The sequence below is a fragment of the Carlito syrichta genome, unplaced genomic scaffold (genome assembly GCF_000164805.1).
Source record: "Carlito syrichta isolate Samal-C Ts95f unplaced genomic scaffold, Tarsius_syrichta-2.0.1 Scaffold305647, whole genome shotgun sequence".
NCBI lineage: Eukaryota > Metazoa > Chordata > Mammalia > Primates > Tarsiidae > Carlito > Carlito syrichta.
This window is the reverse complement of record NW_007249743.1, coordinates 371,249-386,138: the sequence shown is the minus strand read 5'-3', so window position 1 is coordinate 386,138 and position 14,890 is coordinate 371,249. Positions and strand designations below refer to the sequence as shown.

The 14,890-nt window shown below is 54.3% G+C and overlaps 1 protein-coding gene across 1 annotated transcript in view; it reads left to right on the top strand.

The window, feature by feature from the left end:
- The window catches only part of LOC103264334 (phosphatidylinositol 3,4,5-trisphosphate-dependent Rac exchanger 1 protein-like), an 85,138-nt gene extending 71,160 nt beyond the window's left edge, over positions 1–13,978 (top strand). Inside the window, 13 exon segments of the mRNA XM_021714416.1 lie at positions 2,073–2,201; positions 3,804–3,845; positions 4,763–4,977; positions 6,564–6,663; positions 8,684–8,827; positions 8,923–9,037; positions 9,423–9,489; positions 10,538–10,689; positions 11,988–12,090; positions 12,318–12,385; positions 12,732–12,861; positions 13,495–13,593; positions 13,919–13,978. Of these exon segments, the coding sequence (XP_021570091.1) occupies positions 2,073–2,201; positions 3,804–3,845; positions 4,763–4,977; positions 6,564–6,663; positions 8,684–8,827; positions 8,923–9,037; positions 9,423–9,489; positions 10,538–10,689; positions 11,988–12,090; positions 12,318–12,385; positions 12,732–12,861; positions 13,495–13,593; positions 13,919–13,978 (1,424 nt within the window).
- The last annotated feature ends 912 nt before the right edge of the window (positions 13,979–14,890 follow it).

Here is a 14,890-nt window from a genome sequence, read left to right as displayed (position 1 = left end):
GCCCATCAAAAGAGGACTGGATTAAAAAAATGTGGTACATATACAGAATGGAATACTACGCAGCCATAAAAAAGAGCAAAATCATGAATTGTGCAGCAATCTGGATGGAACTAGAGTCTATCATACTGAGTGACCTCTCACAGAAACAAAGATCCAAGTATCACATGTTCTCACTCATATAATGGACCTTGAACAGCCAATGTAATACTATAAGAAAATGACTGATGGTACTGGGAAACTATGGGGGGGGATGGGATTAACAGTCACAAATATCTGTCTGGGGATGGGGAAACACCTCTTATCAACAGGGTGCCTGAATGAAATGTAATTGTACACCTAACCCTTAACTGTACCCCACAAAATCATAATAAAAAATATTGATTTAAAAAAAAAGAAAAGAAAACAAAGACTACATGTCCAGGGACTGTAGGCCCTGCACAGCCTGTGATAGTTACTGTCTGGCTCTTTATAGTACTTTGTGAGCCCTAGACTGGAACCAGGACATTTCCAGGTCTGCCTATGGTGACATGTGAGGGGAGGCCTGGAGCACATTTGCCAAACCTCTGATGTCGTGCCACCAATATATGAGTTATAGTCACAGAATTGACGTATTCCTTCATGTTTTTAAAATGATGCTCATTTGATGCCTGTATTATTATGAATGACACTTAAAGGAAAAGTGTCTTCCTCTAAAAACTCTAATTTTGAAAGGGACTTATTAAACTCCCCAAGTATGAAGAACCAGTATAACCAGACCATCCATCCATCCACTCATCCACCATCCATCTGTCCACCCACCTATTCATTATTTTGTCTACCCACCTATCATCCATCTGTCCATGCACCTACCCTCCACTCACCTACTCATCCATCCATCTACCCACCCATCCATTTACACATAAACATCCAGTAAACAATTCCCCAGAACCAGATTACACCAGGCTTTGTCTGGCCCTGGAGATCCTGAGGTGAATTTGACCCTGCCCTGACCTCAAGGAGCTCCCACCTGGGTGCAGGAAACAGGAATGCAGACAGGCAGTTGTCCCTAAGTGAGGGTAGAAAGTGGTGAGGAGCTGGCCATGGTGACTCATAGCTGTAATCCCAGTGTTTTAGGAGGCTGAGGTAGACAAGTGATTGAGGCCAGGAGTTTGTGACCAGCCTGAACAACATAGCAAGACTCTGTCTACAGAAAAAACTTTAAAAATTAGCCAGGTGTGGTGATGTATGCCTGTAGTCCTAGCTACTTGGGAGTCTGAGGCAGGAGGATTGCTTGAGGCCAGGAGTTCGAGGTTACAGTGAACTATGATTGCACCACTGCACTCCAGCCTGGGTGACAGAGTGAGACCCTGAGTTGGGCAACCCAGCTCCTCTGCCCCTCTTGCTGTCTCAAGGTTACCTTTCCTAGGGGTGAAGCTCAGAAAGGAGAAACTGCAAACCCAGAGGAAACAAAGCCACACATATCTCAGAAGTTGGGACCCTGTGGGAGGGACGAGGCCAAAGGAGTAGGGACCTGTGTTTTTCTGGCCTTTGAATGGTCCTCCTGGGGTCTGAGTCAAGTCCCAGCCCCGTCATTACCTAGCTGTGTGACTTAAGGCAAGCTACTTTCCCATTCTGTGCCTTGACTTCCTTTTTTTGTATAGAGAAAGGGTTAGATTAGGTTACAAGTCATGTGCCAGCTCTATTGGCTGTGGCTATGAGGAGGCAGTACCCAGATGCATAGACTTCTTCTGTGGCTGCAGCATTGAGGTTTAGGAGAAAAGAGTGCTGTGATCGATTGGTGAGGCCTGCACTGAATTGGTGGTAGTTGTGGGGAGCCCTGGCCTCAGATCTAGGGAAGAGTACTGAGACTGATTAGTAATGTCTGCCACAGGTGTGGTACCATGAAGTAGTACCATGTTTTACCATGTATTTGCCCTCCTTGGACCAGATAATACCCAAAGTTCTTGTTGGCATCCTTGATCTAGGATTATGAGCTTTGGAATATATGATGAGACAAGGGTGGCCTTTGTGCCACCATTCTCCAAAGCCACCTCTGTCCCTTCCCTGACCCTCGTGGCACTTTCTTGCCCCAGAGTTCAAACAGAAAGAAGAGTGTACAATCCGTGGCTGGAACTTGATCCAGGTCAGCATCCAGTATTACCCCTGGAACCTCCCCAACTCCATCAAGATCATGGTGGACAACATTCAGAGATATGTGGAAGGTCAGTGGGCAGGGAAGATGTGTCACATGGGGGGTTTGTGGCCTTCGGTCCTGAATGTGAAATCTCTGTGCCCTTGACTCTCCATGTCCAGGGGAGGATGAGGGGAGCAGCACGCTTCTCTGCAGGGCATGCCTAGGGCTGTGCACCCTGTGTGCACTGAGGCTCCCTTGCCAAGCCAGGAAGCTGAATCAGCAGAACTTGTTCTCTTTCAGCCCTCCAAGCTGCAGATTTGGTTTAGTTCCTCTGTGTATTATCAGGGTCACAGGCTGACAGCCTCTGACCAGGCTTGGGCTCACACATATGGGTTTAGAAATGGCAGCTGTGAGTGTCTATAACATAAATGTTGGGTTTCTGGCTACTCCTTACTACCCAGATGGGGCGACCCCAGACCTGCTGGCCATGTCCCCAATCTGCTGGAGAGGAGTGACTGCCAATCTCTCAGAATGGGCAGGGGTTTTCAGTTCACTGTAGTCCCCATTGCCTCCACAACCTGGTGGCTGCTCCATGCCTCATGTGCCCTGTCTGGCCCTTGCTGGGATTTGAGTCCAGGACTCCTGGGAGAGAAGATGCAGGCCTTGGCCCAAGATGGTAGAAGGTACGGGGACTCTGGTTCATGGCCCTGAGGAACAGAGCCTCGAAGATGGAGTCCAGGCTGGCTCTGAGCTGTCCTGTTCTCCAAAACTGTAATGGGGTCAGAGTGTGGGCTTTAGAGCCAGACCAGCTGGGCTCAAATTCCAGCTCATCCACTCATTGGCTGGGTGATCTTTGCAAGTTCCTTGACTCCTCTGGGCCTTAGTGTATGCATGTATGAAGTGGGCTTATCATGCCCCCTTCTCACGTGCAGTGAGAATTAAGCTGTCAGCACACACTGAGCACTTGGCATGCTGCCTGGCATGTAGTGTGTCCTGGGGGTACACTGTCATCGTTGCTGCCACACCAGCTCTGAATCTTGCATGTCCTTTCAGGGAGAAATTTCCTCACAAGACTCAATACAAAGCCCTTTCTAGTGTTTCTTTAAGTCCTTTCTGGGCCTGGCAGCATCTTTTCAGAAGAAGGAGACCAGGGTGTTAGGCCTCTCTCTGGAAGAAAATAGTGTTTTCTACATGTGTGTTAGGCTGTGACTGTAGGATGTGCATACGTGTGTGAGGTTGCACTTGAGTGTGTGTGTGTGTGTGTGTGTGTGTGTGTGTGTGTGGTTGCATATATGTGTGGGAGACTGCACATGAGTGTGTGTGTGTGGTGTGCACTCATGTGTCTGCTGATGTGTGTTGTGTATATGCACATGTGTGTGTTCCCACACATGCATGGGCAAGGTGCAGGGCAGGGGCTGTGGCCCAGTGGTTTTGGGGCTGGTTCCATCTGTGTCCTGCGGGTGCATATGAACAGACAAGGCTCATAGTGTGGTCCAACTTCCCAACATCCAGGGGTCCTGGAGTTTACCCCACATTCAGCAGGAGCTTCTTGAGTGAGCCTGTGCACCCAGAGCTCTGGTGTGAAGGATCAGGACCCCTGGGCTTGGGAGAGCCCAGCTCTGGCCTCCCCTTCTGCTGTCTCCTCTCAGCCCACCCTCCCTCTTTTCCTTTCCCTCCCTTCTCTCTCCAGACAGGAAGATCCAGCTGCTTCTGGCCTTGCTGAAGTGCACAGGTAAGGACTTTGCAGGTATGTCCTGAAAGGCCATCCTGGCAGGGCATGCCCACAGCCCAGGCAAGGCCACTTCTGCTGGCCAAGGCTGACTGCCTGTGGGCCCTCAGATCCTGGTGGGGGGAGCAGCATGTTGGCCTCCAGCCTCCCAAGAGCTACTTCAACTGTGCTTCTTCCTTGTGTGCCCAAGGGAGGCCTGTGTTGTGCCACCCTCCAGGCCTGGGCTGTGCTGACAGGGACCTGGGGGTAGAGGGCCGTGATGAAGGAGGCTGTTTGCCAGTAGAGCCTCAGCCCCAATATGGAGCCTTCTTCCCCAGCAGATGGTGGGGAGGGGGAAGGGGCTGAAGGGTGGGCTTTGGAATCCTGGAGACCTTCTTGGTCCCAGCCTTCTTTCCAGAAAGATTCAGCTGAGTAGAGCTATGATAGGACCTAGGTCAAAATTGACCACTAAAACCCATTGGCCAGAAGCTGGTCGTTGAAAATAATTCCTACTAGAATGCTGGAAAGACCAACTTCTGAAATTGACCAGTTCTTCAAACCATGCCAAGGTCAAGGCCAGGGGCAAGAGCAGGAAGAAAGCATCGTTCTCAGAGAGAGAACAATTAGCTGAATTTCTTCAGATGTGGAGCTTGGCAGAAGAGCTTGCTCTCTTGGCATTCAAGGCCAGGCATACTGTGGCAAGCAGAGACACAGTTGGGGTGGAGGAGTTTGGAAAGGCCCGTAGGTGAAACACAGGTGGGCTGTTGAGAGGGGAGGCTTTGGGGAGTGTCTTGCTTTTGGAGATTGGCTTTCGTGGAATTGGCATTTGGTGGCTGGGATGTCCACCCAGAATTAACTTTGGGCCTGCACTGAGCCTTTCAAAGGGGACGTGGCCTCATGGGCACACCGCAGCAAGGCTTCCTTTCTCCCCTGTGCTCCAGACACAGAGCTGCAGCTGTGCGGGGACATCATCTTCTGCCAGGTACTGTTGGCCACCATGTGCACCTTCTCTGAGCAGCTGATGGCTGCCCTCAGCTACCACTACAACAATGGGGAGTATGACGAGAGCAGCCGTGATGCCAGCCGCAAGTGGCTGGAGCTGGTGGTGACCACGGGTGTCCTGCTGCACTGCCAGTCCCTGCTCTCACTGGCCATGGTGAGTGAGTAGGGGCTGGCAGAGAGGCAGGGAGGCCCGCTGTCCACCTGCTGGGGCCCACCAGGCAGGGGAGGAGGCCCTGTGTCTCTCAGACTCCCACTCACCAAGTTGTTCACGAGCACCTACTGTGTGCACGGCTGTTGTGGGCATTGGGGGTCCAGCCGTGAACAAAACAGAGGGTCCCTGTTCACAGGGATCTTCTTGTCATACCAGGGAGATGAGCATGGATGCGTAAAATAAATGATACAGACCAGTGGTTATTGGCCTGGCGCAGTTGCACTCCCAGGTGACACTTGGCATGTCTGGGGATGTTTTTGGTTGTGACAAATGAGGACGTGGGGTAGGTGGGGGTAGGTAGAGATCTGCTGGACGTCCACAGGTCTCATGTGTCCGCAGTGCCCTCCCTTGAGGTTGGCCCAGAAGCCCCTTCCACGGGTGGATGGGGAACGTGGCATCGACGTGCTCTCTGCTGGCTGCTGCTGCACACAGCATCTGCCTGGGTCCTGGGAAGAGGCAGCCGGGAACACCCAACCCCATCTTCCTCTTCTGGAAGCTAGGTCCAGTCATTGATTCTCCAGACACCAGGGTGTTCCAGGCCCTGAGCGGGGTGCCAGGGGTGTCTGACGCTGATAAGAAAGGCTGGTGGAGGAAGAAAATGGCATGCAGAAAAGTTGGAGGGAAAGGAATGTCAGTGGATGGGGCGGTCAGAGACAGCCTTGCTGGGAAGATGGGAGCTGAACTGAGACCTTGGTCAACCACATGAATAGTCTGAGGAAGAGGGGATAGCATGTGCAAAGGTGCTTTCTTTTAAGCAAAGGTCTGGAACTGACCAGTGTGTCCAGCGGGATGCAGGCTGGGGGCTTGGGAGATGAGATTGGCCGGCAGCATCCGTAGAGCCTGAGGCTTTTTCCGGGGAGCAGAGGAGGGTTCGGAGTCTTTAGGGCAGGCAGGTGATAGAATCTGGTTAAGTTTTCAAAAGATGACTTGCAGTCATAGCTGGGTGGATTGTTTGGGAGTGGAAGATGGCCAAAGGGACACCTGGCATGGTCGTCCTGGTGAGAGACCGTGTCACCTTAAATTCAGGGGTGACTGGGAATTGGAGGGGGGCGAATGGATCTGGAATGTGCTGGAGGCCCAGTGGGACTTGCGGTGGGTTGTGCAGGGGTGAAGGGAGAGGAGATGAGGGGAGAGGAGGTGAGGAGCGGCTAAGGCTTGAAGCTTGGGTAACTGGGTGAGTGCTGGGGTCGTTTGCTGCAATGGGGCCCACGGGGGAGGTTGAGGAAGGAAACGGACTGTTCTTTGGGCATGCTAGGTTTGAAATGGTTGTTGAAAGCCTGCTATGGCCGTCCAGGTAGGAGAGGAGGTGACTCCACAGTAAATCCAGGCAGAGGTGGGTTTTGGCTCTGGGGAGGCTCGGTAGGACAAGCCAGAGCAAACCACGACTTCACATCCACTCTGGAGAGTCGTGGGTAGGCCCTGGCACCTTGGCCTACAGGCTGGAGAGTTGACCAGAGTTGAATTGCAGCGTCTTGACTCCCCAGGGCAGGGGTGGCATCTGAGGTCCCTCCCCCCACTTCTTGCTGCAGAAAGAAGAACGGATCATGCTGGAAGACATCTGGGTGACCCTGTCAGAGCTGAACAATGTCATCTTTTCTTTTAAGCAGCTGGACAAGAACTATGTTGCCAGTGAGTGATTCTTCCCACCCCCATTATGGAGCTGGGGCCTGGGATGGAAGGGGTTGGGGCCTTGGGCCACCCTGTCTTTCCCCTGTGTCTGGCCCAGTTGCCTGATCTTGGCCGGGTACCCAGTGCTGTCAAGCCTCATGAATCTCAAAGCTGAACTTAGGGGCACATGTGGAAAAAGAGGGGTTTCTTTTTGTGTAAACCTAGCTGTCTCCAACAGCTCTTCAAAGAGGAAGACAGGCTGGGTACAGTAGATCATGTCTGTAATTTTAGTGCTTTTGGAGGCTGAGGATTACTTTGGGATGATCGCTTGAGCCTGAGACTCTGAGACCAGCCTGAGAAACAGTGAGACCCCATCTCTACCAAATAAAAACTTAGGCATGATGGTCTGCCTGTAATCCCAGCTACTTGGGAGTCTGAGGCAGGAAGACTGCTTGGTCCAGGGGTTCAAGGCTGCAGTGAACCTTGATCATGCCACCATACTGCAGCCTGGTGACAGATCAAGACCCTGTCTCTTAAAAAAAAAGTAAAAAGGAGAGAGTGGCAATCAGTACCCGGTTCCCACTGAAATTCTGTTCTAGAGAAGTCTTCTTCAGGGTGAGGACTTCAGATTTTGTAAGGGCTTACTCCATAATTAACCAAGTTTTTTTCTTTCTTTCTCCCACCCATCCTTTCACCTTCTTACATGACCCTAGTTATGAGCTCACAGCATGTGTTGGGCAGAGTCAGGAGCTCTTGAGTGGAGAGAGATGCGGTGTGGTTGCTGCCTTTTTGTAGCTCATGGTCGAGCTCTGGTTTCTCAGCCCTGCCTGCATGCTGGAATCCTCTGGGGAGCTTTGCAGGACCCCCAGTCCCTGGCAATTCTGGTCAGTTTGTGGCAGGGCCTGGGCACTGGGTCCCAGGAGAGCACGCCAGGTGACCTGCACAAGCAGCCGGCCTGAGAGCCACTGGGCTTTGTATGGAGCACTGGATCTGTGTGGCTCTTGGCCGTCAGCACCCAGGGACTTGCTAGAAAGATAAATTCCCGGGCCCATCCCAGACCCATGTCATCCAAAGCTAGAGGGAGAGCCCAAAGGTCGGTGCTGTTTAGCCCCTCAGGCAAGTCTAAGCATGCTGGCTAAGGACTCTGGTGCATGTTTCTCCATCAGTTTCATTTTATCTCATAAAAAGCATTTCTAGTCAATTTCTTCCTAATTGCTGCCTCCCGTACAATCTTAATACGACAGGCATCTGTGCATACACATTACAAGAGTAAGGTTTTTTTCTCTCTCTCCCAAGGACCAATTTTACCTCCTTGGGGCAATATCACTCTGTCTAGCAGGGGACAGACTTTTTTTCAGGTACCAGTTTGAATTGATTGGCAGTGAAGGCCTATCTCTAGGCTGAGTGGGGCTCAGATAGAGCTGTGATCGATTAGTGATTCCTGCTAGACTGAGTGGGGACCCAGGCAGAGCAGTGATCTATTAGTGATGCCTGCCATGGGTACAGGAGGGGTCTGAGGGCCATATTTGGCCACCCCTGCCCTAAGCTCTTCCTTAGAGGCACGAATACAGTGCAGGTCCTGTTTGGAGCAGCTTTTGCCAGGGAGGGCCCTGGGGTCACAGGAGAGGATGGGTAAAAGGAACACTGAGGAGGCTCTGGAGACAGATGCTGCAGACTCCCCAGCTGGCAGAGTCATTGTCATGTCCCATAATTCAGCAGTGGAAACTAGGACCTGTTGAAGTCGGCATAAGGGAGGAGTCAGAGACTGTTCTTCCAAGTGTGGGAGGCCGGGGATGTCTGAGGCTACCCCTGGGAGGAGGGAGAAGGGAGGGCTGAGGCTACCCCAGGACTGAAAGGGCAGGGAGGGCTGAGGCTACCCCTGGGGGTGGGAAGCCAGGATGCCTGAGGCTACCCCTCTGGAATGGGGAGAGCAGAGAGGTCCCAGGAGGCCACTTGGAGCCCCAGCAGGGAGGTTTGCTGCTAGGCGATGTGTGCCACCCCCACCCCAGTGCTGACCAGCCCTGCCTGTGTCCTCCCACAGATGCCAACGTCTCCTACCACATCAAGGGCAGCTGGCAGGTCCTGAAGGTCCTCTTCTACCTCGACAGCTACCACTGCTCCATGCTGCCTTTGCACCTGGAGGGTGGGGACTGCCTGAAGTTGCACACTGTGCTCTTCATGAAAGGTGAGTTTTGGCATCTGGCGGGGCCAAGGGGATGGGTCAAGGCCACCAAGCACACCGGAACACAGTCACCCACCCTCCTGTGTCTTCCCTCACAGCTCTGGAGAATGTGGAGGGGCCACCTCCTTCAGGCAGCCAGGCCGTGGAAGATTTGCAGCAGGAGATCAATGCTCAGTCCCTGCAAAAAGTCCAGCAGTATTATCGCAAACTCAGGTACATGCCTGGGGTCTCTGTTGAGGCTAGGATCAGGAAACTTTCAGGGGTGGCCACTAGTGCAGAAAGTGCCAGACAGATGTCCCGTGGGCAAACACCCTTTCTTGAGCACCTACTGTGTGCTGGACCTTTTGCCTGCAAGAGATTCTCGTAGCAGTAGACCCTTCTAACCCACTTTATGGGTGAGAAGACTGAGGCCCGGAGAGAATACACAGCTTGCCCAGAGTCACACAGCCAGGCAGTGGTTGAGCTTTGAATTCGGGTCTGTTTGGCTTCAAAGGAGGACTTTGAGGAGGGTGGAGCAGCATGGCTGCTGAGACCCAGGTAGAGGCATGAAGGCAGTAGGTGAGGTGGCCCCACCGTCAGTCCCATCTTCCTCCTCCAGGGCGTTCTACCTGGAACGGTCCAACCTGCCCACAGATGCCAGCACCACAGCAGTGAAGATAGACCAGGTGCACCCACCCTGCCTCCCTCTGCCCCAGGAACTTGGGCGGGGATGGTCTCTCAGAGTCAGGACCAAGCAGACAGGCCCAGGGTGGTGCCCTAGCAGAGAAGTCCTTGAGGTCCTGCAGTCCCTCCTCCAGGAAGTCTTGGATAGCTCCACAACCTTCTCAAAATTCCCAGGATGGTTTATTTTCCTGGCACCTGCCTGCCTGTGCCATTCCCACGGTTCCCAGTGCCAGCATTTCTCGGGGCTAGAATCCACGTGGGTCAGTCATGGACCCCACCACAGATGTGGCCCAGGTGGTGTATTTTTTGTTTTTTTCTTATTTGGAATTTGTGGCCAACATTCGGAAATCAAAAGATTTCCAGTAAAAATGGAGGCTCCCAGCTTTTCTCTAGGCATGGAAAGATCCAGCCATCGGCACACGTTCCCGTGTGTCCCAAGGGGCCTACGCTGGCTTTGGCTATTGGGCTCCCTGCCTCTTACCCTGATGCGCCTCTCTTGTCTTGTGGTCTCCCAGGCTCTCCCAGCCTTTGGCGATGGCTTTGGAGTGCTCCTTGGGGCTCTGGGCAGAGTGAGGCAGGGGCTCTGGGCAGAGTGGCTCTTGGGACATTTTTAGCCTGGTTGGCAGAATATGAGGGCTGCACAGATAGTGAACTGGCACTTGTACCTCCATGCGGTAGTCGGGGAGGGCTGGGGTTAGGAGGGAAGGCTCTTCTCGGGGAGGGACGCTTGGGTGGGGCATGCCAGGTCGGGAGAAGGCACTCCATTCTGGCTTGGTTGGGGACACCTGGGCAGGGAAGAGAATCAGGTTGGAAGGTTGGACCTGAAATAGGTGGTGAACCTTGAATGCCAGCTTGACGGGCTGTGGGGAGCCACTGATAGTTCTTGAGCAGAGGTCATAGAAGGTTGAATTGGACTGCAAACTCAGTGCAGTGAGCTGGGAGGCATCTGTAGAAACAGAGCTGGGTTAGGGGGAGCTGATGCAGGGGAGGTTGGGGAGGGCCCAGGCACCCCTCCCCCAATGTTCCAGGTGTGTGTCACACACCTTGCAGCTGATCTGCCCCATCAATGCCCTGGATGAACTCAGCCACCTCATGAAGTCCCTAGTCCACCCCAAGCCCGGTGCCCACCTCATCCTCTCCTCAGAGCTCTGCTACCACCTGGGGGCCTGCCAGATCGCCATGTGTGGCTCATGTATGCAGAGGTGAGGCCGGGCATGGGGTGGGGGCTGGCCACGCCTCTGGGTGGTGTGGGGGCCCGGGCCGGGGGGAAGAAAGACTGAGTTGGAACCCCGATTTTACCTCTGCCTGTGGAGCCAGCCATGGGCCCTGCTCTCCCTGGACCTCAGTTTGTCTGTGAAATGGGACTCAGTCGCAGGGGACCCAGGAGGGCTGTGGGACCGTCTGCTTCTCTGACTGCGTGGTCAGTGTGCATGAGATCAGGCAGAGTGGTTGTGCCAGAACCTTCATTTGACACGATAGCAGTTGCTTGTCCACGGGGAAGATTCGGTCTCCTGGTCTCCCTGGATGCCTCCTACTTCTGGTCTTTGCCCCCACTGCTTGTCCCAGGGAGAGGAATGTCACCTCTGTGAAGCCATCCCTGACCTACCTGCTTAAACCCGTGCCCTCTCTGCCCACATCTTCATCCTTCATTGGGGGGTCTGTTTCTTCCCTGCCTCCCCCAGGGCAGGGGCTGATTTGTTCCCTGCTGGGTCCCAGAGCAGGGCAAGGCCCAGCCTGTCTCAGCAGTCGGCGATTTCTGCGTGCTGGCCTACTGGTTAATGTCCCTGCAGGTTGACTCATCTCTCCCCATTCATCTCCCTACAGCAAGCCATGCGTGGGGCCTCACATCATCTTCAGCCAGGGGTGATTTTCCCCTCCAGGGCTCATCTGGCAGCCTCTGGAGACTTTTGTTTGTCCCAGCTGGGGGGATGAAGGTGCTTCAGCCAGTGGGTGGTGGCTGGGGACATCCCACACTGACCGGGACACCACGGCGTCACAGGGCTCTGTTAGGGCTCCTGCTTTGTAGTCAGGGATCAGGGCTTCACGGGGGACAGGATTTGAACCCAAGAGTTCTGGCCCTCAGAGCTCTTTCAAGAACAGCCCAGGATCCTGTTGAGAGATGGATCAGTGCATCCACTGCAAACCCTGCCGGCAAGTCCTGGGGCTTCCAGGGGTCACCTCCACATACTCCCTCAGCAAGTGTTGTACCAAGTCCTCTGAACGAGGCCCCGGGAGTGTCCCAGAGATCCCAGCAAGGCCCTGGGTGTGTGGTGCTGCTCATTGTGAGGTGACGGCAAGGAAGCCACAGGACGCCTGACCCTGAGGTGGGCGGCTGCCTGGAGGAGGAGTGAGCCAGAGGGGAGGAAGATGGCTGTGGGCAAAGAGGGGCTGTCTGCGGCCTGAGGACTGTGGGAGGAGATGACGGGATGGGGTCTGGGGGCCGTGGGGACCAGAAATGGCCCCTGTCACACCTCACCCGTAGCCCCCACCCCTGCGGCAGGAGCACCCTGAGCGTGTCCCTGGAGAAGGCAACCATCCTGGCCCAGAGCCACGGGTTGCTGCCCAAGTGCATCATGCAGCCCACGGCCATCATGCACAAGCAGGTGAGTGGTGGTGCTTTGGACATCATGGGTGGGGCTGGTGCTCTCATCTGGGTGGTGGGAGGGGCCATCAAGGGACTGGGTGGCAGTCAGCCTCAGACTCAGGCCTTCTCCCTGCCTAGAGAGAACCGAGGACTCCAGAGTCTGGGGCCTCCTGTCAACCCCACAATGTGCCTCAGGTGTCCTGAGCACTCCATAGAGATCCCAGCCTGGTGGTTCCTTCTTTCTGTGGCCCTTGGGTGGAGATCTAGGCCAAGAACCTGTGCCTCAAGGACCAGATGCCCCAGGGTGCACCGTGGTGAGTGGCGGCCCCTCTGCTCCCTCCCAGAAGCCAGGACCAGGGCTTGGCATCGCCTCCCAGCCTTACCACAGAGCCCCTGGTGGTCAGGGACAGTTTCCTGCTCACTCATGGGGCCCTGTGGGCCAAGGACCACAGGAATGATGAGTGTGATGACACATCAGTCCTTCATTCTCAGTCCAGGCCTCTGTCTGGCTTTGAAGAGTGACAGAGATGACTCTGTCACCTCCCAAAGGAGATTCCCCTTCAGTTAGTGAGGCCCCCAGGGTGCCATGGAATGGAGCTCTGTGTGACCTCCTCCACCCTACCCCATGTCCTCCCAGTCCTGAGCTACCTCTGACTTCAGGTGGAGTGAAGAACAGGTGACCTTAACTGATCCAGCCTCAGTAAACCTTTCAGCCACTTGTAGAAATGCCAGAGTGCTGGGCCAGTTTGAGAGTCTGATTGGCTGTGACACTGTCATTCCTGTGGTCTTTGTGGGAGTCCTGCCTCCACCCAGTTGTCTCTACTCCCTCCAGGAATCTTAATTCCCTTCCTTTTAGTCTGACTCCTTTCTCTGCCCTCATGGTCTCAGTTTCCATCAGCATCTGCCTGCGAGTCTTAAATAACTTGTATTTTGAAATCATGTGACTCACAAGAAGCTGTCAGAGTAGCCCAGAGAGTTCTGTGTACACTTTGGGCCACTTCCCCCATGCTGGGGTTTTTGTAACTACAAGCACTGCCAGGCCCAGCATGTGGCCTTGGTGTGATGCTGGGCTCTGTACAGACCTTGTGTGAAGTTACCAGCAGCACCATGCCCCTTTTAAACACTCCCCCAGCCTTCACCTGTGCCAGGCACAGTTCTGCACATAAACTGATTTACTCCAAGCAACCACCCCATAAGCAAGGCCCTGTCATCCCCCTCCAGCAGGTGGGAACACTGAGGCACAGAGAGGTGAGGTACCTGGTCCAAGGTACCTCACAGCTAGCAACCGGCGGAACTGGGAGCCTGAACCAGGTGCTGTTCTGGGTCTGGAGACCAGATGCTAACCATTCTGCCACATCTTGGCCCTGCCCACCCCATCCTGTGTGGCCTCCTGTCGGGACCTCCAAAACCATCTCTCCCCCAGGGAGATCTGACTGCCCTGCTGCCTGAAGCTCAGCAGTGGCCTTTCTGCTTGAAGCCAGAGCTCAGAGCCCTCCAGTGTAGCTCTGGTGGCTGGGGGACAGTGAGTGGGCACCCAGTCAACCTTGGGTGTTCTTCGTGGGATGGATCAGCAAATGGGTGGCCATGCAGGAGGATTCTGATCATGATACGGCTTCCCTTCACAGAGGCGTTTCTGTTACATTAGTCTGCAGGTTTCAGGAAGTTCACAACTCTGTCTCTCCACCTTCCCTGGGTGGGACTGGCCCTGACCCCACCCCTGGGGGCCTCTCTGCCCTATCTGCTTCCCTCCTGGGAACAGAGGGCTCCACCACCTTCCCCAGGACTTCACATGCCTCGAAGGAAGTCTGCATGAGCTGAGTGTCCCCATGAGACTGTTCTTCCCTCAGACTGCATCTGAGTTCCTGGGTGCAGGGCCTGACTGGGAAGGAGGTTATGGCTGTCTGTGAAAGGCCACCATAGGCCAAAGAGACCCAGCCTGTCTGGAATGTGTCCTCACTCTGCATTCCGGCCAGCAAGAGGTCTGCAGAAACCCCACCGTAATTCTAGGTCTGATCCAGTCACTCATGTGGGCCCGGGGGCACCATGTCACACATATGGAGGGAGGTGCCTGTGGTGTGCCAGGCCTGTTCTGGGCCCAGAGTCACATCTGTGAAGTCCTTGGCAAGTTTATAACCTGCCAGAATGAGGCAAATAGAAAAGCCAATGGTCACATGGGTAGGTGACATGTCAGATGGCTCAAGTGCCTATCAGGTGAGCATGGTGGGTAGGAGCACGGAGGCAGGTATGAGAGCTGTTTTAATCCGGGGTCCCAGAAGGCCTTTCTGGGCCGACCCTTGAGTGGCAACCCAAGGAGCGCTCAGAGAAGCCTGACTCCAGGCACCAAAGCTGCAGTTGCAAAGGCCCAGAGGTGGGCACTGGGCTGGTGAGCTGGAGAAGGAGGGAGGGGGTGGGCCTGACATCAGGGTGGGGGGTGTCAGGGACCAGGGCACACAGGTGATGGGGCACTTGGGGTTTTACCTCCCAGAACCCACTGGAAGTTCTGAGTGAAGGAGACACAGTCTGCTCATCTGTAAAGCCATGTGACCATGGCTCCCACCGCCAGGCCCGCCATTTGAGGGCTTTTGAAAATAAGCCGGAAGCACTCTCCAGAGGGAAAGTGCTATTACCACATTTAACTCCTAGAGTATTTGTACTTTTCCTAATGTATTTTATGAAATGTGTAGCATTAGAGTGACACATAGTTATATTTCTGTCTATTCTCTAAGGCAGCCTTTCCGATGAACTCCATGCAGTGAGGGCTTCTGGAGGCAAGACAAGCAACTCGTGGGGGGACTCCAGGCATGCTGCTTGCGGGGGGG